The 25,750-nt window shown below is 44.2% G+C and overlaps 1 protein-coding gene across 2 annotated transcripts; it reads right to left on the bottom strand.

The window, feature by feature from the left end:
- Positions 1 to 1,767: 1,767 nt before the first annotated feature.
- SGK1 (serum/glucocorticoid regulated kinase 1) lies at positions 1,768 to 8,555 on the bottom strand. Of its 2 annotated transcripts, none has more exons than XM_024551884.3 (12): positions 8,115 to 8,555; positions 6,968 to 7,043; positions 6,459 to 6,534; positions 5,949 to 6,053; positions 5,761 to 5,844; positions 5,511 to 5,642; positions 5,164 to 5,276; positions 4,691 to 4,814; positions 4,198 to 4,293; positions 3,567 to 3,722; positions 3,370 to 3,459; positions 1,768 to 2,969 (listed from the first exon to the last, which is right to left on the bottom strand). In XM_024551884.3, exons 1-12 carry the CDS (start codon positions 8,230 to 8,232, stop codon positions 2,802 to 2,804), a joined length of 1,338 nt encoding a protein of 445 aa, XP_024407652.1. In that variant the 5' UTR covers positions 8,233 to 8,555; the 3' UTR covers positions 1,768 to 2,801. The 2 variants fall into 2 exon arrangements, with proteins under 2 accessions (XP_024407652.1, XP_024407653.1); XM_024551885.3 differs by lacking the exon at positions 8,115 to 8,555 and adding an exon at positions 7,173 to 7,330.
- Between the last annotated feature and the right edge of the window lie 17,195 nt (positions 8,556 to 25,750).

A 25,750-nucleotide genomic window follows, 5' to 3' on the forward strand; every position in this document is an offset into this window, starting at 1 on the left:
GTGCGCCACTCCTGTAGATAAAAGATACTTCTGTGCGAATGCTATTTGACATCACTTGAATCACTGGACATCAGAGCTTAGTAAATATTTGCCCTTTTTTATTGATCCCTTGTCCCTTCTTCCCTGTTCTTGCCTTGTCCCCGTTCTGCCCACTTGTTTGATCTAATCTTCCCCCATTTGTGTGACAACGCTTGGGATTCCACCGGCTCCTTTCAGTCCTTGAACAATGCGAATCAGGTCTTATATAATGATTGACTGTGACCCCATAAACCAAATTCCTACCCTTAAAACAATCAATAAGCTTTGAAATTCATAACTGGGCCATCTGAGTTATTTATAATCAGATTACAGATTTCCAACCTGCCAGAACGGTGTTCAACTAAAAATGTGATTTAAGCACTTTTGGTTCAAGGAGGATTTCATGACTGTTATTTATGAGAATGAGGGGGAGAGCTTCAATCATCTCCCGGCCAGTGCTAGCATCGACATTTGCCAGGAAAACGCAGGCTTTACATTCTCTGCCTTTGTAGCTTATTTTAGCATTTGGGGTTGGTTAGGGGAGCAGCACCTAAAATACTGACCTGGACAGGAAGCCACCTTCTGCAAGAAATCACTGGGTCACTTTGATCCCATTCCTTAAGTGGATTATGAGGGACAAGGAGTAAGTGATCTTGAAACACCTATTCTGCCCTGAGAAACCTTAAGGGTGGGGGTGGGGTCAAAATATGAGAAATATGAAATAAAAGGGAAAAAGACAACTTCCCCTGGGGAAATCCCTCTGCAAACTAAGAGGTCAGGGTAGAGGGAATACAGCTGACTTAGAGGTTAAGGCAGCAACAAGACCAACTGTTGGGGGACTCCCTGTTTGCTAGGAATTTGTGTGAAAGGCGGAGAAAAGTGTATGTCCAAACAATTTGGATGCAAGACATTGATCTCACATCGTGCAACCTTCCTCTCTCCCACCGTAATCATTCCAGTGGGATGAGCTCTAGGAATGGCCTCTGCACGCTAGACCTAGAGTCTGCTGGGCCCATGCAGTGCTGGGTGCACACCGGATCCAGAGGCTCCTGGTCCAAGCTGGAATGTGCCGCTCTTTGGGGCTCCTTCTCTGAACAGCACCGGACTTGGTTCAGCTCTGGGTACTTTCCCACTAGAAGTCTTTTGGGGAACATCAACTTTTGGGGAACATCTCCATTTATGACAAACATCCTCACGCTCTTTGGTGGCATTCTCCTACCCTCGCTGACTATGACCTTGACTTCCATTTCAATACACTGCTTCACTGACAAAGTCTGCCTATTCTCTCAGGCTCTGTAAGGGCAGAGATTTGCCTTCTTTGCTCACTGCTATAGCCCCAGCACTCAGAATAGAGCCTGGCCCAGAGCAGGCTCTCACATACTGGTTGAAAGAATAACCTGTTAATTGAAGATAAGCTAAATGTCTGAACAAGCAGCAGTCAGCGTCACAGGACAGGCAATAAATATAGGGGACATTATGCCACGGCTGTCCTTGGGAGACCTGTAAACTGAAAAGGATTTATTTGGATGGACTTATGAATAATTGACCTCATAAAATGCTGCTAAGAAGACCTGGAATATACGTTGGATTTAAGACCACCCTATACTGCTCTGGAGTCAGAAGGTGCTAATATTGGAAGCAAATCATTGAGCTGGAAATCATAGCAGCATTTTCCTAGCTTTAGATTTTGAAAGGACCCATTATTGCCTCCCCCCAACGAAAATATACAAAAGAACACGCATGACACAATTTATGTAAATATTTTTCAAGGTTTTATTGCAAACCCAAATCGGTTTATCACACACAAAAAAGTTGTGTGGTGGGGAGGGGGAAAGTATTGTACATATTATAACCATGTTAATTACAGTACATTAAAAGGGTGGTTTACATTACAAATAGGCCTGTAAGTTTAAATATGCTAGTGTTATAACCCAATGTACAGACTTTCTTCATACAATACATACAATTATCAGGAATGTGAAAAAACAACAACCCATAAATAATGCCCATTTTACAGGTGACGTTTCAAACAATGAAAACACTGGGCTCGACCGACAACTGGGGCATTGGTCCATAAAAACCCTTTCTAAAAATAGAAATATTTGTAGCAGCAATGCTTTCTTTAAGCATCTGGATGCAAGTCATTGCAAGACCATTTCAATAAATTTTAGTTATTAACTATATCTTACAAAAAAAAAACACTCTACACATAAATTCATCTTCCCAATATGGAAGAAAGAAACAATGTCCCACATTGTAGTGTCCTGCAAGTGTCACAGGGATGCTCACTACTAGGTCCATCTGCGACCAGGCACACCGCCCTTGGACCGCCGTTCGCACAGTGGTCTGCAGGGAAAGGCAGAGAGCTGAAACACTGCAAGAGGAAAAGCTTTGGAGCTAACACGATTGCATCGGAAAAGGCACATTTCATAAGGTTCGTCACCACCGCCCAGACAGACCTTCAGGAAATCCTCTCAGAGCAGTGTCCTGCTGCCGGCCAGACCACCGCCTCTGTCTATGGCCCGCTCCAGTGCGCGTTGAGAGATAGCACCACGTTGGAAGGAGGAGTAAGAATGAAAACTTCATGAGCTCACTGAGAGGAGGATGTGCTCTTCTAAACGCTTCCAGCAAACAGTGTGCAATGAGATTGCCAAGGTGTGCAAGCTCCCGGAGATGTGCAAATTCTCTTTTAAGATGTCCTGTCAGCTGGCAGCTCCGCTGAAAGGCTAATTAAAACATTTTCAAACACACAAAAAATCCTTCAAAACCAACCCTAAGACTGTTCAGAGGAAAGAGTCCACGGGAGGTGCATAGGAAAAGCCCAGGAAGGCCTCGGCGGCTTCCTTGACGCTGGCTGTGAGGAGGATGCTGTCGGGAGACCTGCCGATGGAGTTGGGGACCGGCTCTTCAGTAAACTCGGGGTCGAAGTGCCGCAGGTCGCTCGGTCCGCTCTAGAGCAGGAAGGACAAACCACATTCAGTGTTAAGAATTCACAACGGATACAGGGCTTGCAAATCCTCATTTAGGCCTAAAATTCTGGAGCCCAAGTCTTTAGGGCACAATATGGAAATCCCCATAATAATCATCCATTTCAAGCACAAAATCCAGAGGCTACGCAGTTGAATTGATAAGGATAACATTCCCCTTTGCTCTTTTGGGACTTTAATTGATAAATGTGTTGAAAAATTACGTGAGCTTAATTATGTGGGACAAAAATTCTTCTTCTCTAGGTAAAATAATGGCCCATGAATAAAATATCTGCCAATTTGTTCCTCAGGGCCCTGCCCCTGCCAAATGTGACTTAAAGAAGTGCCCTTTGGGCCTCCCTATACTTAGAAGAAAGATACTCACCACATTTGGGTTAAAAGGGGGAGTGATCTTCTTATTAATGAGATCATCCCAGTTAATTACGGAGAAGAAGACATGATTCTTAATCTCCATCTGTTGAGAGGAAACACAAGATTCATTTAGCCAGGCGGAATTCAAGCAGGGCAGGAAGGTCCAGCGCACATCCCAGACCACCAGGAGAAAGGAAGAAAGTCACTCACAAAGTCATCCTGGGCACCCAGCCTCTTCGTCCTGTCCTTCTGCAGGAGGCCCTCCAGGAGGTGGCGTGCAGAATTCGTGATATTTGGCTTCAGCTGGAGGGGCTTGTTCAGAATGTTGTCGTACATCTCAGCTGTGTTTCGACTATAAAAAGGAGGCTGAGAGAAGGGAGAAAATGGCTTAGTATTTAATTTTAAGTTGTGGACTGCGTACATTACCAATAGGAAGATTTAAACCACAATATATTTGGTTGGTTTTCATGCTCTTTTTCCTGATAGGTTTTCTTTGCCCTGGATTTTTAAGTGTCTATTTTGCAGCTCGTTATCAGGGGGTAGATGCTAATAAAGCCATGTTTTTCATTCTCACACAGGTTAAGTGTGGTCAAATCTAGTATAATATAAATTTACAAAAGAAAAATCTACTAGGTAAGAGTTTACCCTAAACCGTGTATAAAATAACCAATACGCCTTTCTTATCATCTTTTGGTAAGCTTGCTGATAAAGACCAAGCCACCATGACCAGGTCTGCAATGGGGACTGAATGCCCTGAAGAGTCTGGATTTTAAGAAGACTATACTCGAGGCAGCATTATCAAATCGGGGCCATGTCCCATGATTCTCAACGTGCTACTCACCAGGCCATACAGCATCTCATATAGGACGGCTCCCAGGCACCACCAGTCCACAGTCCTGTCATAAGGCTGCTTATGAAGAACCTCGGGTGCGAGATACTGAAAGACAGGAGAACAGAGCTTAGAGCTGGTGAAACCAGGCAATCCCAAGGCCAGGCATGCACTTTGAAAGAGCTGAGAGACCCTGGGTCCCCTTGGAGAATATATTTCTTTAGATGACTTCCTGATGTAATTACTGGATTTTGAGGCTGACCGGCCACCCAATAGCATCTTACTTGGGGATTCAGAAATCTTTTACAGCATGCTAGTTTTAATTAAAGCAATATAAGGCCTTGGAATATCTCCTGCTGCATCAAAGAGCAAGCATATCTTACTTGCACTGCACTGGGCTAAGGAACCTCGGAGAACAGTTGACTCTCGGTAGTTAAAAGCATTGTTGCACTTATGTCTCCAGAAAGAGCGGGTAGGCCAGGCACCAAGCCGAGCATGCTCCTACCTCAGGTGTGCCACAGAAGGTGGATGTCGTGCCATTGGGTTCGATGTTCTCCTTACAGAGCCCAAAGTCAGTAAGGACAATGTGTCCCTGGGAATCCAGCAGAATATTCTCTGGTTTTAAGTCTCTGTAAAAAACAAATGAACAAAAAGTAGTCACACAAGTTAATTTCACTTCATAAGAAATCCTCTGTAAAGAGAATTGCTAGGGGTATTAGAGGCATTTTACATTCGCAGCAGTTGCATCGTGTGTAAAAAAGGGAGTCCTTGTTCTGCTAATCTATTCTGGATGAGGTCCAATCCTTGTTGGCTAGTTCCCTAGTGGCATGGAGTCAAGGTAGCTCGCATGCCGGGCGACTGGTTTTAGGTGACTGAGTTATACCTAAACGCAGATTATTTTAAGGCTCTGTCAAAGGCTAGGGCTGCTGTGTCTCCTTTATACCCAAGAAGGCTGCCTTTAAGAGCTCTTTAGCTCACCTATAAACGATGTTCAGAGAGTGCAGGTAACCCAAGGCACTGGCTATTTCAGCAGCATAGAAACGGGCCCGCGGTTCCAGGAAGCAGCGCTCCCTCTGGAGATGGTAGAACAACTGCGGGAGACAGAATGGAGTTAGTCTGTGTTGCCAAAGCCTGATAACAATGCATTTAATTAGTCTTGACATATATAGCTAAAGAGAACAATTGCAGGAAGTGGCCCTAAATAGTCTATTAACTGTTTGAAACCTGGCAGCTTAAAGGAAATTCTAATTCTGGTAACTCCCCCCCCCCCCCAGTATCTTTTAAAACTGTGCACAGACAGGTTAGCTCATCTTCCCTCTACTCACCTCTCCACCGTTGATGTAGTCCAGGACAAAGTACAATTTGTCCGCAGTCTGGAAAGAGAAGTGAAGGCCCACCAGGAAAGGGTGTTTCACATTCTTCAGTAGAACATTCCGCTCCGACATAATATGCTTTTCCTAGGAAAAGGACAATTAAGATTTAGTGGCAAATTTCAACATGGCACCGAAAGTTCCAAGGTCAAACTATTCAATGGAAGTCAATCTCCAAACCCAACCCATCAAGCACATCTCATACCTCCTTCTTTTTCAGGATCGCTTTCTTCTGTAAAACTTTGACTGCATAGAATGCTTCTTCTGCTTTGTGTCTTGCTAGAAGAACCTACAATTTCAATTGATAAGTCATTTTGCTATCCACATCCAGGGAGAGAGTAACATAAGTGCATGAAAGGCTATAGATAATGAGGTCTGCAGATTCGAAATTACCTTTCCAAAACTGCCCTTCCCGATCACTTTCAAGAAGTGGAAGTCAGATGGTTTAGCGTGAGGATTGGATGATGGGCCAAGGTTGATTTGCTGAGAAGGACTTGGCTGGAAAATAAAATGTTTTCTTTTAATATCTTGGTTTCAAAGGAAGACATGGGTAATAAAGTACAGGCCCTGTCAAAGATGTCACACCTGCAAATGACTGAGGCGACTCACCATACACCTAAAAAATCTCAAAGTACTTTTCATCCATGCATGTTAATATTTCAAATTAGAGTATGAAAACTGTGCACAATGTTACTGTAGGCAGGAAAGACTTTTACGAACTCTGCCTTTTAAAATACTCTGCTGACTCAGTTGTTAAGTGCTTGTGTCACTTGTGCCTGAACTAAAGAGGCATTCCTGCCTTGATACTAATTTCTAGAAATGCCATTTGAATTCATCAATGTAGGCATATTGACTCATTTAGAAGGCTCCTGCATGGACGCATCACAAATAGAGAATACTTACTGGAGGAGAAGGGTTGGCATTCAAAAGCTCAGGCTCCTGAGGTTGGGAGATTTTCAAAATGGACTGAACTTCAGGGCTGCAAAGAAAGGAACAACTTAGGACCTCCTAACTCGCCACAAGGGGGCACACCAACACCAATAGTGAGTTTCTGGCTCAACTTTTCCCCGAGAATTCAGTGTTTAAACTAAAAACACCCAAATAAATTACTCAGTTAAAGAAAATAGCCAAAGAAAATAACAAACCCAGTTAAATCAAGAGATGAGGGTTGTTCTTCACGGAAGCAGGGGTGAATTAGGCAAACACGAAAATTTTATCTTACAGCTTTAGAACAAGCGAAATCAAAAAATTATTTTAATTTTAAAAATGTTTTAAGTAAATCGGAACTTCAAAAAGGGATCCCCATCCCTGGGGAAGTCTCCGGCTTCCGGATGAACACACTAATGAGAATGTGTTTACTGGTGGCGAATTCAAACTACACTAATTTTAATTTCTCAAATCCCCCGACTTACTGTTTGCAGGCATAGGAGTTATTGGCAATCTTCTGAATAAAGTCGTTCAGGCCCATCCTCCTCTGTTTCATGAAAGCTTTGAATTAGAAGAAAGAAACGTTAAGACGGCTTTGAAACACCCGACGCCACAGGCACTTAATCTGATTCAAAAAATTTCCACTTGGCATGTCGTGGAGTAGAAGTCCACTCTTACTCCTGCACTCACCGATTAGAATTGCTACCATTCCCCTCATCCTGGAGTAAGTGAGGGTGCCCCTAGCAGCCTCGGTTCTCACTGTCATAGCCGCAAAGAGAGGACAGAGAGCGGACAGGGAGCCCTTAGCGACTCGAGACAAGACGAACCGACTCGAGGCCGGTGCCGGGCTGCCTCTCTTATAAGCTCTACGCCGCTGTGGGGGCGGGGCCCGTGAGACGCGGTGTGAGTCCTCCGCGGCCAGGCCCCGCCCCCAGCCCCGCCCCCCGCCGCCCGCCGCCGCCGCCGGGCCCCGCAGGCTGCCCAGCGTCGGCAGCAGGCGGTTCCGCCCCGGCTGGGGGGTGCGCCTGGGTCGGGGGCGGGGGGCGAGGAGAGCCGAGCGCGGGGTCCTCGGGGGGAGGGCCTGTAGCGGAACGGCTATCAACCTCTTTCGCTCGCGGGCCCGAGGGAGGGTAACGGCCGGCGGAGGGGGTGGGGAGGGACGGAGATCCTGGAGTAATTTTCCACCCTTTTCATTTATTCCGCCAGCAAGGAAATCAGAGTCCTAGATCCGAAGCGTTTTCCGCCCGGTGCGTGGCAACCGGGTGGCTCTGTGCCCGCTCCGGTTTCTCAAACCCTGGTTTCGGATTCACTCCGGCCGGGGCGCCGACGCTCTGCCAGACACTCACGGCAGCCTCACCTGCCCTCGCCCGGCGGCCGCGCGCCGCCAGCCGGGGTTATCGCTCGGGCGCCGCGTGCCCGCGCCGGGGGAGGGAGGGCGTACCCCGCGCGCCCTCGTCTCCGGGGTCGGCGCGGGGCCAGGGCGGCTGGCCAGTCTCCCCCCTCCCGCCGCCGCCTCCCCCGGCTTCAGCCCTCCGTTCGCACGAGGACCGCGAACACCCGGCCGCTCTCGCTGTAGCTGAGCAACTGGTTGGGGAGTGACTCGGGTCCCCGCGTGCCGGCGGCGGCGCTTACCCAGTCCGGTCAGTAGGAAGGACTCGCTCCTTTTCTGCGCCTCGGCCCTCTTTTTGTGGCGGGGCCGCAGCAGGGACTCCAGCCGGGCCCTGGCCAACGTGCCCTGCATCTCCCCCATTGAGAGCGGCGACCGGGCGCGCAGCCGGCGAGGGCGACAGGAGAACACTGACGTTTCCTTGAAGGAGCCGCCGTGACTCAGGCCGGGCAAGATTTCCTGCCCCAGTCCCAAAACAAACAAATGGCCCTTGTGCACGGCCGAGCCGCTTCCGAAAACGCCTTTTTTGTGCTTTTGGCCAAAGCCAAGCAAGGCTGAAAAAGCCCATAACTTGGAAGAGGAGGAAGGAAGGAAAGAAAGAGGGAAGGGGGAGGGAGAGGTCAGGAATGTGTAGAGGAGGGGGCGGAAATAAAATTCGTCTCTGCACTAAAGGGAAAAAAAAGTACAATCTCCATTTCACTTTTTTTCTAAAGTAATCTCTAAGAACATTCTGTCCTTTCCGCATGTATTTTTTTTTCTTGCATTTTTAATCCCCTCCATGCCCAGAACACGTGAGAAAGTCGCAAGTTAGGGGAGCAGTGGCTCCGTGCGGGGACAGACCTGGTGTGACCCCGGGGCAGCAAGGGCGGCGCCAGCTCTGCACCCCGGGGCATGGCCGACTCCCCCGATTCTCTCTCCTCTTCTCCCACCTGAAAACTCTGCAGGGCCACGTTACACTGTCTTACAGACCCTAGTTTATCCTCTCCCTCCCTCCCCCTCCTCCGGTTCATTTCCAGGGCTGGCGCCGGAGTCTTCTCACAGTTTTACCACTAGTCCCAACTAACTGAACCGTTAGCTCCGAAACGATTAGCCGGGGAGCCTGGGCTCCAGAAAGCAGAGGAGAAGGGGAACCTCTGCAGAGCAAAGGCGTGGTGCCCTTCTGTAACCCCCGAGCTGGGAGATGCCTGGGGCCTGCCTGCAGTCTGACCGCCGGCGCGAGGAGTCGCGCTGGAGTTGGCAGGACGCCCCCAGCGCCACCTCTGGGCCCGGAGCGAAGAGAGGCTGCAAGTTACTAAGATTTGCAGGGCCCGGTACCAGGTGCTCACTGGTGCTGTCTGCGGTGGCTGCCCTGCCATGACCCCTTGCTGCCAAGGGCCCTGCCACTTCAGAATTGCCTGCTGGGTCTGACACTCCAAAATACCAGCTGTCAAACCAAGAATAGCATTGAAGGGGTTTTTTTTTGGTCGTGGGCAGGGATTTGCGTTGCAGGCACAACCACCTCATTTGCCCTAATATGATCTGTGGCCTCAACTGCTTCTTGGTTTGCTCAGTTACCACAGCCCCACACTGGGAGAAGGGAACACACATCCTTTCTCCTGGAGACTGGCTGAGAAATTTGGCTCAGCAGCCAGTCCTTTAAAAAGCACTTACTATTACCTGAAATTGATGCCCCAACCAAAAGCAAGGTTTAGGAAACTCCAAATCACAGCCACTGGCCCACTTCTGCTTCCTCTTGCATGGATTCTTCACAGTGTCTGATTTGTTACTGCCAATGCCTCGTGTACCACTTGGACTAGCCTAGCTCAGCTCAGCCCTGCTCCCACACCATCCCCTCCCCCTTTGAGATAGCAGATTTTGCAAAGACTGCCTAGAAACGGCACCCTGCACAAAGATTTCTGCTTGCTTTCTTTAAAAACACTTAAAATCTTCCTTCAGAGACCCTGCCCTAAGTCTCACCTCCTGTGCCTTCCCCCTGCCAACTAACCCCAAATCCTCTGAAGCATCTTTGTTTTATCCATTTCGTCAAATTAGAGTAATAAAAAGCAGACGAACCTTTAAAGGAGGATTTTATAGCCTCCTCTTTCATTCTTCAGGTTGCCTAGGGTAGAAAGGTTGGAGGTTACTTTGTGGAGGCTGGAGGTAGGTTGAGCTCAGTTTGGGCTAGAGTAGCCTCTTGCTATGTGTGCCTGATAAGACTGGAGGCTGAGATGACAAGGGAGGGTGAGGAGGTGTCAGAGGCGGCTGTTCCTGCTGTGTTTTCACCCCCACTTTATATAAAGACAATTTACATACGGGAAGGGAGCACACTGCAAAGTTCAACACTGGGCCATTTATTCCCCCCACTGCAAGCAACGGCAACGTCACTCAGAAAATTACAGCCTTCAGAGTCCTGGGTTTATTACACCTCAGCAAGACACACAAAAAATGCAACTTGACTGATTATCATCACAAATCAGTCCAGAAAATCAAAACACATGCATACGATTCATTTTTCTCAAAGGAGCCCTGCCGTCCCAGCATGCATTCCAGGAAGAATTTAAGTTAGAGGGCGGTAAGCGGGACAGAAAGAGGCACAACCATATGATTTGCGGTTGGAACAGAAAAGAGCCGTCTGATGTGCTCCCCACCCCCCACCCTAATGTTCAGCAGTTGGAGACGAATGGTCTGCTAAACTTATCATTTAACGAAGAGAATCAAGTTGTTGAGACTGGCTTTTCTTCCAACCGGATACCTGATGGGTGGAGCAGGCGCCCCCTGTCCTGTCCCGGCAACCTACTAAGACTTCCGAACAGGAAGGTGACACACGCACGGCGGGTGTACGAAGTAGGGGGAGGTAGGCAGAGGAATTGTGTGTGACGCGCGCCTGTTAACTCTGCACAGGCTTCAGGCTGCGCTGTGGCCGCTATTCAAAGGCTTGATCTGTTTCTTCCTTCCCGTCGCCAGCTCCTTTCTTTGGTCCCGAAGGCCCTCCTCCTACCAGGAAGAATCCGGCCCCTTCCCTCTTATTCCCTGGTGGCAAAGTGGCCAGAGTTGCTTACAAAACTCTGCTAGTTAATGCAGCCTAGAGGGCGATCGTGTTCTCTGGAGAGCCACACCGCTTTGCATTATCTCCCTCGCTTCTCTCCTGAGGCTTAATCAGTCCCAGAAAATTTCTTTACAACACCTTGGGCAGTCATAGAAAATATAGATGATTTGATATGAAATAGACTAATTACCTCCCCACTCCCTCAAGCCAGTCCTCTCCCATTTAGGCCTCACACTGGGCAAACTGCAGTCAAAACTCTCAAATGGAAATGATTCCCCAAGATGTCAGGTTTGCACCAAAACAAAACATTTTCTCATGCATGTGTATTTTAATACTTAAGAAAGTTTTTCAGCTCTTCTGCTGTATTTTTTCTTCATGATGGACTATAAATACAAAAACCTGAAACTTTTACTAAGATATTACCCTTTCCACTTCATTTAAAGGCGCAGAAAACAAATTACTGGTATTTCTCAATATATTAGAGGAAATACTTTGAAAAATTGTTTTCATAAGGACTTAACTATACCCCTACCTGGACTACTTAAATGTGTCCACTGTGTTAGATACATTCCCTAGATACAACATCTTCCACCCTAACAGGGCATGCAATTGTTTTGCATTGCTCAAAGTGCCATAAATTCTAGAACAATGCTGTACACAGGTTAGGTTCTTGTACTTATTGATTCATTAGCTGATGCTTACAGAATTCTTTCCCTGGTGGATCACCAAAAAAGAGCACATAGAAATGCCAGAAAACATAATTATTACTCTAGAGAGCAACTAAATGGACTCATTTTTGTTGAAGTTTGTCACCTGTGAAAAAAGTACATACTTTTTCACAGTGTTCATCACATAGAAATATGACATGTGAATTTATTTAGGATAGGTATTCCAGATAAGACACTGGCAGTGGTAGTTAAACAAAAGTCTACTTATAAAACACAGGTTCTGGAATGATTATTACCTTCTGTAGTCATCACGGTCAAAATTGACATGCATAAGGAGATAAGAATGTGATACAGTAGGTAACTAAGAGAACACATTATCTAGAATAGCGTTGTTATTTAAGCCCACAAAACTACATGCTTTCTGTATGTAGGTCTTTCGTTTTCCTCCGAAAACAGTGATATTGAATACACAAAGACTATACCATAAGAACTTTAGAATAGGGTTTTATTAAATCATGTGCATTTAGCTGTCTAGCATGGAAGTCTTACATTGTTTTTCCCAGTAGCATTTTTTTTAACTATTAAGGATTATGCAATTATTGTTGTTTTTTCCTGAGTTGGTCAGATGATAGGCAAACTTCTTACCTAGCAAAACTTGCTTTTAGGACTGAATTGATCTTCTTCCTGTACTCCTTCTTTGTCACTTTAGTTGACTCCCAGGCCTCTCCCACATCCCACCCACAAAACTAGCACACTATATCACCCCCCCAGACACTGAACTATTGCTTCCCACTCTCCTCCCCACTGATGACAACTGCCTCAGAGCCCTGCTCTCTGCTGATCACCATGGGAGAAGATGACCGAATCCTTCCTTCCCCCTGGCATCCCTCCCTCCCTTCGTCCCTCCCTTCCTTTCTCCCTGGCTCATTCGCTTCCTCCCTCCCTTCCTGTGTCCCTTCCATTCATTCATGCAATCATTTAACAAGTAGTTATTAAGTACAAATATTCAAATCAAGGGGAACAAACATGAGTAATCCAGTTATCTAACTTCACAGAAGCTCTCATTCTAAAGAGGGGAGACACACACAAATTACGGTACGACACGATGAATGTGAGACTGGAGCTTGAGCCAGTCAAAGTAGAACAGAGGAATTTTCTACTGGGTTGAAGTAGCAGACATGGAATTGTTGGAGAAAGTCTCCACAAAGAAATGATATTTGGGCTGATCCTGGAAAGCTCTGCTTGGTACAAAAGAGGAAAGTTGTTCTAAGCAGAAGAAACAGTCCGAGGGCCATGCTCTGAGGTGCTGTGCAGCAGCTCTGGAATAATTTGGAAATATGGTCCTCATTCAGACCTTACACACAAGCAAGATGTATGTATGGCCACGACTGGCGAAACAGGAAAATAGCACTTTCCAGTGAAATTAAAAAGAGCTTAGCCGGCACAAATTTCTCTCTCTCTCTCACTGCTCCATCCCCTCACCAGTAAAGATGGAATCAATAATGTCTCAAAAATGTGTCCATCTAAAGGACTGCTGAATATTACCCTGCATAGATACTTCTATGCTTGGTACAGCTCTAGTCATGGTTGGAGTTCACTCACCCGTTAATCACCAGAGTCTTCTGGAACTATGCATTTGGCACTGTACTCGCTGCAGAAGCCGCATACCGTGGGAAGCGTGAGTGCACAGGGAGATGGGCAGGGAAGCAGTTGTCTACCGAGGTGGACTGAGTCCTCGTGCCAAGACATCTCAAGCCACCAAGGGAAGTCCCTCCATCAAGGCTTTTGAAGTGACACATTCCAATGTGTTTTGGAGAGTTACTTCAAGGCCAAACTATGATCAATAACTCAACTATTCTCCTTCTATTAAGGATATTTGCTTTTTTAAAGACTTCCCCCATCTCATGAGAAATGAACAAATTTACACACACGGACACATAAGGGAGTGTTGAAAGTTGGAAGATGGAGGGAAGTCTCGACAAGCATAGCTATGGGTTAGTATAGGGATCAGCAATCTTTCCTTGGTAATAACACCAATGGTCTGTATGCATTCCTTCTAGAAAGTCGGGCCACAGGAAAGTGGGCTGGAGGGTAGGGGTGTGGTTTGTAGTAAGTCTTTCATTTCAATCAGGGCATAAATTAAAGAAGCGTGGCCAGTGGGTGCTCTCGGCATAGGAGGAAGGGGAATCTAGCTAGCAATAAATCAGTGGGTGTATTACAGGTGAAACCTGCCTTATCTCCATTGTTGGAATGTTATAATGTCCGATGCATCATAATCCAACAAACAACACATGTCACCTAGAATACAATATGAAGGGCAAGGAATCACATATGTTCGACAGCTTTAGAGTTGGCTTTCAGGATTGACCTGGAAAATGACATCCAGGGAACTTTCTGTATGGTTATGAAAAATAACACAAGAGCCAGTGGGAAAAATTGCAAAGTCAAAATTCAGTAATATCTCTGACTTTCTAAACACATGAGGACTATGGCATTACTGAAAGCCTTCAATATTATCAACACAGCTTTAGAGTTAGGCTTTTATTTATTGTTAGGCCTTTGCATTTTAAAAGGTCTTTCCCTTCAATTCAAAGAAATTGCTTTGTGGTGATAAAACATCAGGTATTGTGGCAAAGAAAGACAGGAAGCACTGGGCTGAGGAGCCTCTCCCTTCACCCTGTGCAGGGCCACCCCACGCACCCTCTTATTTTCCCTACTCGTTCTGCGGCCCAGCCTTGGCGTTCAGGCAGCACAGGGCTTGGAATATCTTTGCTGAATCCTTGGGACACACATATTAAATTGCAACCCACACAAAGACAGAATAGAGGGCTCTCTTTCACCCCCACTTTATTCACCAAGTGCCAATAGTAAATAAGGAGCCTGCATTTCTGGCAGACATATTTAGCCAAACTAAAGTGAAACCTAAAAGCTTTAATTGGCTCAGTGTAAATCTCTCCCCAAATCTCTCCCATTTCGGACCCTATAATCAATCTAGCAATAAGCATCAGAAGCTCAGGCCACCCCAAAGGACTGTTTCCTGTAAACCCTGGCTACAAATTGCCCCAACAAAATACGATAAATGTAGTAGTAACCAGTGGTGGGAAAATCAGGGACTGGATGGCTGGCAGAAGGTCCACTGGCATCTCTTTAATGTAAAGCAGTTTAGGGAGCTTCCTTTGGTATTGACTCTGAATGTAAGCTACATAAATATTTATGTCACATCCCACAGCAAGTTTAGGGGTATCAGTGAGAGGCTAAAGGTACACTTTAGTTGGCTACACCTGAGGCTCATTACCTGAGAGACAGAGACTAGGTATTTTCCAAACCTTAAACTTTGTATCACAGGGATACTACCACTTAACACAGATTGTGAAAAATAGTTGAAATAAAGAATTTAGTAAATGCCATGCTCAAATTGGAACGTCACATGGAAAATATGCCTACGATCCTTACCCCCACCCTATGCATATCACCCACCACTACAAACAGAGCACATTACACAGACTCCAACAGGTCAAAATAATAGTGGTGTGTGCTGTGTTTAAAGCCCATAAACACCACTTAATCTGCGGGGCCAAGGATGGGCCAAGGGTAGTCCTGAATGATGGGAATTCCACAGAAGGCCTGAAAAGATAGCCCACTTTGTTTTTCAAAAGTCCTACTCCTCCCTTGGTCTCCCCACCGACAATGCTCCAGAAAGGGCTGTGTCAAAGAACGGAATGCCATGATAACAGAATAAATACCTGTTTACCACGTGTTTGAAATAAAGGCTAAAGTTTTGGGTGAAAAAGCAGAGAGGAAGCCAAAAACTAACCCAAAGGAATTTTTAATTGCTCAGGATGGATGGGAAATAATAGAGCGCAACTTTGGACCTATTCAGAGGGTGAAGTCATTGAAGGAAGGTCAGAGAAGGCCAGCTAGCACAGAAGATGCCTTTTCTAGGTCATTCAGCTTATCCTTCAGTTACAGAAAGAGGATCCAGTTCCAACTTACTTTTAATCATTGAGACCTCTTCGGGGCACCATCTTCGTGCCAGGCACTGTACTAAGCCTTGGATCTAACAAGAATGCCTAAGATAAGCAGTGTTGCACACTCAGGCATGGTCTATATTTATTTGGTTAAATTGAACAGTACTTTCCCAAAAGAAAGGGTAAGCTTACACATAGCTCTACTTTTTGAGGCCCAGCTATGGCTTAATGCTATTAACATGCAGGCTTAGGCAGGTTTAACCATTTACAATGTGCACTTTTTCAAGTGAGGAATGAGCTGGAAGTTCTCCTGCAGTTCTAATATTGCACAATTCTGTGATAGCCGGGAAACGATAAATCTAGAAGGAACTTCTAAAAGCCCACAACCATCTCACATGGCTTCCTGCAATAATGCTCCACACCTAGCTAATCCTCTGATCCCACCCTGCTTCCCCTCATTGTAGCCTTTAGTCATAAATTTTGTGCTCTTAGTACTTAAATCTTAGGTGCCTCTCTGGACCTTGATTTCCTTGAACACCAGACAGTACAATTCATATTTCTTATCTACATGACAGCCTCCAAGCACACCCCTCTCCATCTCCCTCTCTTTCCATGCTCCCCTTTGTCCTCCAGGCTGGTGCCATGTTGACTCTCTGGTCCTTTAGCAGCCCAAGCTCTTGTCTGCATTGGAGACTTTGTGCTCTGCTCTCCACCTGGGATTCTTTCCTCCTGACACTCACATGGCTGGATCCTTCCCACTGTTCAAATCACAGAATGAACATCACTTATGCAGTGGACCTCGAGTAAGCAGCTGGCCATCTTTTGTCACTTACCCTATTTCGATTCTCTGCATATTAGTTCTATTATCTGACATGTTCCTTGGGTTTATTGTTTGTCTCCCCAGAGAAGAAAGTAGTCTCTGTGAGACAGGGACATGGTCTGTCTTATTCTCCATAGTTTCCCTAGCACCCCAATGAATGCATGGCCCTAGGAAGTGTTTAATAGATAAAATGGCTTAATGATATCCCCCTTAGTCTATGGCCACACCACCCTGAATGTGCCCAATCTTATATAGTAACATCCCCCTTATATATTTCTGGGCACATTATTCCTTCTCAATCAAGTTTAGTTTTCCTTCCTTCGCCTAATAATCAAGGGTATATATTTTATACCTCACTATAAAAAGGAAAACAAAACCAGGGCAAACAAAAAACCCTGGGCTTCAGCAATTTTCTTATGTATTACACCACTCAATTGCTTCAGAAATCTGAGAGATGAGATTTTGTGATGTATAATGAAGATTTTTAAATTAAGGCTATTCTTTTGGTCCAAAGGGATCATTAAACCATCATGTTGAGTAACCATTTTCCATGAAAACCAAAGTAGATGCTAGTTTTTTTTACAGACACATAAGCTGGATACTTTGTCAGGTTCAGAGACACAAAGCATTGGAAGGGTGGCCATCTAGGCTTTCATTCACACAGCTGGCTTAAAATGCCAATTTAACCTCTTGTTCCAAGCACCACAGATGATCTTCCAATGAGTCAGGAAAAAAAATGTATCCCCTTTTTTCTCTCCTTTTTACATGGCCCCCAAATTCTCCTTTGCCCCAAATTCTTTGCTGTCTGTAAAGATAAAATTAAAAAATGAGAAACCCATTGGGTCGCATGATTCTTCTGTTTTTAGCCGAAGGCCCTCTGATCTGTTCTGTTTATGAACTTCCTAGTTTTGTGGGTGTGGAATGATCATATTCATGAGACATTGGCAGTTGGCCAAGAAGAACTGCCCTTTCTTTAGAGTTTAAAGAAAGTAACAGCAAGCGATCTTCCCAAGAGTACTTTAGTTCCATCCAGAGGCAGCCTGGTGCTCTCAAGGTCTCTTCCCAGCAATGTGTGATTGCCCTGCCTACTCTGTAAAGGCACACGTAGCCTCGGCAGATGATCGTAGCCAATGTCATGCAGTATTTGCAGATACAGGAGAATAAAGGGAGGGAAAACCCTCTTCATTAATGACACTGTATGAGCTTGGTGAATGGAAAAGGATGCTGTCATAACCTGTTTGACTTCTGTCATTCCAGCACCTTTCCCAAGAACTTCAGTCTGAGGACACAGTGATAACATGGCTGCCTCACGGAATGTTTTCTGTCTAACTTGACATCATAAAGTTCTTCCACAACTTTCACATTGCCAGAGAGTCTGAATGAACACTTAATACAAAACCCTTCTACTTAATTTTGTTTTTTAAAAATATCCTTCTCTACAAGATAGTAAGACACTGATTAAAGGGCCCCTATTGTGCAGGGCCTGGTGTGTAGGTTTAAAGCAATAGCCGAGTGACTATTAGGTTGTCAGAAATGGCAAGAACTACAGCGCCTGTTCAAGTGTGGCAAAAATTTAGTACCAAGTGGGTGGGTAATTGCATTTTCATATATCTATGCTTTTATGTACACATATGTGTATCAGGGTGAGAGAGAGAGAGAAAGAGAGAGAGAGAGAGGGAGAGAGTGATTTTGAGGGACTGGGTCATGTGATTATGGAGGCTGCCAAGTCCGAGATCTGTAGGCTGGGCCTGAAGGCTGAACACCTAGGGAAGAACCAGTGTTGCAACTCAATTCCAAAGGCCTCTGCTGGCAAAATTCCTTCTTGCTTGGGGGAGGTCAGTTTTTGTTCCATTCAAGCCTTCACATGATTAGATGAGGCCCATCCACATTATGTAGAACTATCTGCTTTACTCAAAGTTCAGTGATTGAAAGGTTAATCTCATACAAAAAAAAACCCTCACGGAAACATCCAGGATAATATTTGACCAAATATCTGGGCACTGTGACCCAGCCCAGTTGATACATAAAGTTAACTATCACAGGTTTACCCTTTGTCAACTTGGCACCCATAAGCATCTTCTTAAATTATGTTTAACAAGGTCATACTTCCACTTAATACAATCCCACTACCCTGCATACAATTGGAAACTTACTAACCCTTACTCCAGAACAGGATGCAAAGTCCTTAAGGGATGTTTACTCCTCTCCTTGACTTAACTTAAATCTGCTATCCGGTAACTTAAATACTATGGTCTAAAGTTCATAATTCTTAAATATTTGTATATAAAGTTAATACATTTTGTTACATGACAAGGGAATAAAACAAAGACATTTACTTCATACACACAAACATATTCATAACAAATAAGGAAAAATATTCATGGCAATTACCATCCTTGTTTCTACAATTAGTCATGTGGTCAGAGTCATGTGGTCATGTGGTCAGCTGGTACTTATAACTATCTTCTTTCAGTACCCATTTGTCCTCAGAAAGCACCTCCACTGGTCGTGGTTCTTTGCATATTGGTGCTAGGGAAAGACTGATAAGCAGAAGTGAACATGCTCCTCTCTGTAACTTCCACAGGTCAGTGCATCTGTTATAATAGCTAACATTGAATGATCATGCTCAGTGTCAGACACGATGTTTTAGTGTTTTTAACACAATTTCCCACTTAATCCTCATAATGACCTTATACAAAAAATCCTAAAATCTGAGGTTTAAAGAGGTAAGTTTCGTGACACATTGTAACTGGTAATGACAAAGCGAGAATGCAAATCTAGGTTTTTCTGTCACCAAAAGCTCTGCTTTTAACCAGTGAAGTAATCTGCCTCCCTACCTGTTCCAAATGGCAATCCTTTGTGTATCTGTGGGGAGCTACGATTACTTGAACTTATACTTACACTTGTTATTCATAGTTAGTCTGCCTGTGTCTGTCCAGTTTATCTACCTGAGTTTTTCAACAGTGAAAACTGTTGTCTCCTTCTCTATAGAACCTAGCAGAGCACTGTACAGAAAGGGACCCAATGTGTCTCCCTCTTGTAAAACAAACCCTGCACTTGCCTTAATGTCCCCCTTTCCCCAGCTCCCCCGCCTAAAGGCAAGACCACATCTCAGTTTAAATCTCATCTTTTATTTACTGCTCTTTCCCCCACATTCAAGCTAATTTCATTGAAAAGCTCCATTCTTACCTTCTTGAAGCTACAGAAAGAGAACTCGAGGAGTTCCCAGGAAATCTGACTTCACTTCTGTTTTAGCTTTTGTAACTCAGTATTTAGCTTTGGGCAAGTCACTTCACATCTTCAAGTATCCTGAGAGCTGACAACCATTTTGTTGATCCAAAACCCATAGGGCATTTGGAAAGATCAGATAAGATTAGATATGGGAGAATAATTTGAAAATTTATGTGTGTTATGTAATTAAATACTTACAAGAACAGTGCAACTGAACTACTAGTATGAGACTTTTCCTTAAGAGCCCAAATGGCAATCACTGGAAAAGAGTTGATTGCCTTGCATGTCTCAGGACACAGGGTCACAGGAAGGGCTCCAGTCCACCCTGAGCCAATTTTTTTATAAATCCTTTTAATGTTCTTTTTATAGTCAATGTCTACCTTTATAGAATAACAAAGCTTCAGAATAAGAAAGAACCATAGGGTTGATTTGCTTCAACTTATTTTTCAAATGAGTTTGCTGGGGGGTCCCTGCCCTCACTTCTAGTTCTGTTCCCATCCTGGAGCTTCCCAGGCTCACAGACACCTCCATCTCCCATTTTTTCCCTCCTGCCCCCACCCACCCCTCACCTCCAGTCCTAGTCCCTCACTTTCTGTCCTTTCCCTGCCGCTCTCTGTGGGCCGCTTCATTCCTGGGGTAGCCTGTTTCCATTATCAGTCATTGGCCTATTCTCTTTATTATGGACAATGTTAAAGGTGTAAAACTATTTTCCATCGGAGTTTGAAAAATATGTTTATATATGACTAAATAAAGTGCTTCTATTATTAAGGGCAAAAATCCAAAATTCTTTTTTCATTTATTTTCCCTGTGGTAGATATATAACCTCCTGAAATATTGTCTTATGTATTACATAGCATGCATTATGGGACACTCTTTTGGGGCAAAAAGAAAGCTGTCAGAGGCTGAATATATTTTAGCATGTTTAAAATAATAAAATACATTAGGACATTTTAACATTATCTGCAACTAAAATTCACTAGATTTAAAAAAATCTGCTGTCATATTAGTCTGATGTAAACTAACAAAAACAAAAAAGGTTTATTAAAATATGGGGAAAATAACTTTGCTAAAATTTAATAATCTATTAAAATAATCTATTTTTCTTGTATTTTTTAAGTGAGAAATTTTCTTGGTACCACTTTCACCATAACAAAACATCATTTAATACTCTGGAAATCAAAGATCTTGGGCATGAAATGAATGACTTGGATAAAATGAACAGAAGGGCAAAATATTTAAAAATATTTGCACACAGTATTTAAAGAACCCTGGGGAATCATAAAACTCAGCCATTGTGAAACACGGTTAGTTCAGCCTTGAGTAAAACAGCAGAAATAACAGTAATTTTGGTCCTCACAAAGAGGAAGAGTGAATCGTGAGTTCAGCCAAGGCAGAAATAGATTTTGCTCCACTTGTAAGGCTTCGGCAAGCTAACTCTCAATTTACACAATCCAAGGGAAAAGAAGAGGGCTTCTCTGCCCTGAGCTGGCCTGAGTACACAGCCACACAGTCGCACACTGGGCAGCAGGACAGTCATGGCTTTGGCGAACTTTGCTGTCAGACATACTTAAATGCTACATGAGCGTGACTCAGTATCTTTAAACAGGGGCTCTGCAATGACAACTTGCTACTCGCTGGAATAAATGCCTGTCCATGAACTTGGAACCCTCTAAACCATTATAATGGTTAAAGTCACACAAAACGTTATAGATCTTTGCTTAAGATGCGATATTTTATCTAAATGACCACGTGATATCTGAGGTTCTCTATAGTTTGATGATATCATGTCCAACCGTATGTCTATTTTCAGGAAGCTTCTCAGTCTGGGGCCCGAGACAACAGAGACAGTGAATGGCAAGCTTCGAGGTTCAGGGAGAAAAAAACAAGCTATAGATCCAGCAAAGTACAAAATAGTAACAGTAATGGCAAAATGAAATGTATTCTTCTTTCAACCCATATTTTGTAATCCCTATCAGAGAGCAGGGGGATATATTCAGGTTTGTATAAATGACATAATTCTTTCTCCAAGTAAGAAGAGCTAACAGAAATTGACCAGTAACTATATACTACGTACAGTACTAAGCTCCTTAACCCATATTATCTTCTTTAACCCTCACAAACCTCTACGATCTATTATTACTATTTCATTTTTGCAGGAGAAAGAACTGGAGGCACAGAAGGGTGAAATCTTTTGTCCAAAGTCATAGGTAATAAGCACTGAAGTTGGTGGCAAGCTCAGGGGGCCTTGCCCAAGGGTTCGTGGCACTGACCATAGTACCCAGGGCTCACTGGGAAGCATGGCCAATGGGCACGGTCAGCTCTGAGGTGAGCCCAGTTGACTGAAGGAGATGTGGCTCAGGATACTGAGGGTGATCATGGCGACCTGATCTATGATAGAGGAAATGAATCCCAAGTTTGATTTTGAAAAGTGAGTAGGGGAAGTAGGGAAGTCAAAGGCAGCATAAGGGTGGACTTCTTACAATTGTGCCTTGTCCTTTCCTACGCCCATTTCTGCTCCCATTGGCAGCATTATGTGATCCTAGGGATTGTTCGGTGTGGGTAAGACGACTTTTATTACTGAGAGAGCCATCTTGTTTTGTTAGTAGGTAGGACCCCAGGAAATGAGGTCAGTCCACTTAAAAGATTTTCATGGACCATCTTGTGGCCCCTGTCACAAAAGTGCCCAGAGGGCAGCACTTTCAAGTTTGTTCAGTGAGACAATATATCCAATAGACAGCAACAACAGAGGTGTGGTCTTCTGTTAAAGGAATGTGGGACATACAGAAATGAAGAAGGTAATGATGCTGGTAGCTCACCTCAAGGAAGAAAGAAAGGTTGGCGTTCTTTTCGAGGTAATTGGGCACGAGGAACTCTCGTTAGCAACATGGTGGATGAGAGCTTCAGTCTTCACACCTCCAGAAGGATGATGATAACATGGAGATGAGGGGTGTCCAGAAGTACCAAGTAAGACACACTCCCTATACCACGGGACATGACAGGAGGGGAATAAAATGGCATAATGAAGGCTGAATCTGTGTTACTCTGTGAAGTAATAGAAAACATCTGAAGAGAGAAATGGGGGAGAACACACAAGGTGGAACCCAGCTGAGTTGGTTCAAGATCACAGTTCCCTATGGAAGAAAGTATGACAAGACACGGCTAACGAATTCAGTCCAGAGCCATTGTAAGGTCCCCTTCACTGCAGTGGACTTTCAGGGCCTGGTTCTCTGTCTAGGACGCTAGCACTGCCTCTGCACGGATGGGTGTCAGCTCTAAGATTCGTGATGAGAGCAAAAAGATATCTATCGTTGTCAATACTTCTGCTGTACCTTACTCTGTGCGGGATGAATTGGAGCAAGAAAAAAATGGGACCGCCAAAGCTGACCCTGAAGAAACGATAAGGTGTCTCCCAGAAAGCTCTTGATCTCCAGTTGCCCTGTGATGACCCAGACTTGGTGGCCATGATATTGATATAATCCTGGCTAGGAGACGCTGCATGACTGCCACCTGGCAGATCATCGAAATGAATTTCCCTGAGCTGTTGTCCTTGAACTTGCACCACAACCTTCAGTTCCAGCTAGATGGCCTGTCTAATATTATGCAGATGGTCCCCACAATCAAGATCCTGAAGCTCTGTAAAAATGAGTTTAACTCCACCTGGGACTTGGGAAAGATCAAAGGCCCGAAGCTCAAAGAGCCAGGGCTGGAAGAGAACCCCTTGTGCTGCACCTTCCCAGACCAATCCATTGTGTAAGTGCCAGCAGGAAATATGTCCCCAAGTCATCACCCTTGGATGGCCAGGATTTCCCCCCACCGATTACCATGGACATGGACAGACACTACTTAATGAAGCCCTATAAAAAATGCTCAGGGTCTGGTGTTGTGCAATTCCTGCAGTAATAGTACTTCCCCTATGACTTTGGAGACAGACAGAGTCTCCTTGGTGCTTATCACAATGAGGCCTGCTTCTCCCTGACCATTCCCTTCAACCCGAAATCCAGACCCAAGCAGCTGGTTTGAGTACTTCAAAAATAACAGTAATATGAAAAACCTCAAGGCCCCCAAACTGCATTTTCAGCTGCTGAAACATACAAAACATGACCTGGTGTGCTCACTCTGCGTGTTGCCCAAAACTCAGCATGACCTCAGCTCCTTTGTCTAGGACATGTGGTTCCAGTAGGAAAGCATGATCTTCTCCAGCGTCAACCGGGTGTTCAAGGAGGTGGAAGGAAGGTCTCAGGCTTCTGTGTGCACCTTCACCCAGGCCTTCGTAGCTACCCCTGCCAGCAATTCCACTGTGTTCATTGTGAATGACGAACTATTTGTGAAGGATGCCACCCCCGAGAAGACTAGACTGCATTGTCCAACCAAGTACCCACACCCTGCTGCAGCTCTAAGCCCACACTCTATCAGGAGCAGAGAGAAATGCTGCAGGTTTCCTACAACCTGTCTCAGATGAGCCTCTCATCCGAGGTCCCAGAAATAAACAGCAAGATCCCAGATGAGACCTTCACGTAGTGACCTAGGATCCTGTAAACAAAGCCAGGGAGAGGAGCCCATAGGGGTTCTTACTTTCACCCTCATCGTGTTTCTTCTTCAACCTCAGGCCACGTCCATGACTAAGTTTGGAGGCCGACTGACTGTGAAGCCGAAGTTTGCCCTGAAGCCTGCTAGTTGTTCCACATTTCCCTCCTCCGGGTCCTTGTTTATTTTCATATTAAAGAGTTTTCATGGATCCGTGAATTTTTACTAAGTGGTTTATCTCTAATAGCAAGACGCAAAGTCTACACTGGCCATCAGGTATCAGATGGAAGGTTTCCCTGTAAGCAGATTGCGTTTGCCTTTTTTTGTTGTTAGATAACGCTGTGCTTTGAGAGGTGAAGCAACTGTTTTCTACATACAAATCTGAGAGTGTTTTTGCTTTAAATAAATCTGGAAATTATGTTTCTTCACTTAAATCTGTATAATGAAATCTTTCCTCTTGTATTAATTCAATGATTTAACTTTATATATTCTCTGAAATACTAAAATATTTCTGTGGCCCATATGTTTTCAAATTGAATCATTTTATTTCTACATTTCATACACAAACTATTACTGCTCCTGAATAAATATGAATATACCACTTTGTGATTTCTATATTTCTAGAAATTTGGGCTAAATTTTAAAATATGACGAATCTTAGGAACTATAAAGAAACACTGCATAATCTTGAAAATATAAAGGAAAACTAAGTTTTCTCTCTGGGAAAAATTTTGTACGAGATTCTTACAAATATGAAAAAAATATGATTCTTTTCCATTAATTTTTTTCTTGAAAGAAATCTAGACATTTTGAACATCCCAATGGTACAATTTCATGTTCTTTTTAAAAGGAGGCCTCAAGTAAAAGCCCAGGGAAGACATACAGGACTTACGTGTATTTTCACCCAGCAAAATGAGTGCCTGGTTAAAATCACGGACCTTGCAAAATAAACCTTACCGTTTAATCACTTTATTATCTTACTTCCTCTAAGCAAACAACATTATCTGTGTCACCGATAATAGTATTGGGAAAAACAGACATTCCGAAAGTATTGGGAAACTCACCCTACCTTGAAATTCTAATTTAAGATGCTAACAGACCACTCTAGGACCAGCAATTGAAAACCAAAGGTGTGCAAAAACAAACAAGTCTCAAAGCCTGAAAACAAAGATAATAGAAAAGAGCCTGAATTTGTGCAGCCGGCTTGCTTTTTGTCAGAACAAATGCTGGGAATGCATGAGAGAGTCAACTCCGATCAAAAAGAAAAGTATGGGTGGTAAGATTATGGGTGATTAACTTTCCTTCTTTTTCTATTTTCCATTTCTTTCCTATGATAAACATCTGCTATGTTTATATAATGTTTTTTAAAGAGCCTTTTAAAAATTACTTGCGTTTCTCCAACTATCAGTACCTGCCTATGGCATCTGAGCCTGCCGGTCCTGTCGCCTGGTAGTTGATGCAAAAAGACAGTGAGTAGGAAGAGCTAGGCAATCTCACCAGATCTCAGGGTGAGCTAAGCCTCAATAATTCCATACATCAAAACAAAATAATTTGAAATTTAAATTCTATTTCTATCAAACCAAGTGGATGAGTTCTCTCTAATATTTAACTCTCCTTAGGCGAGGTATCAAGAGACTATATATTA

The sequence above is a fragment of the Desmodus rotundus genome, chromosome 11 (genome assembly GCF_022682495.2).
Source record: "Desmodus rotundus isolate HL8 chromosome 11, HLdesRot8A.1, whole genome shotgun sequence".
Taxonomy (NCBI): Eukaryota; Metazoa; Chordata; class Mammalia; order Chiroptera; family Phyllostomidae; genus Desmodus; species Desmodus rotundus.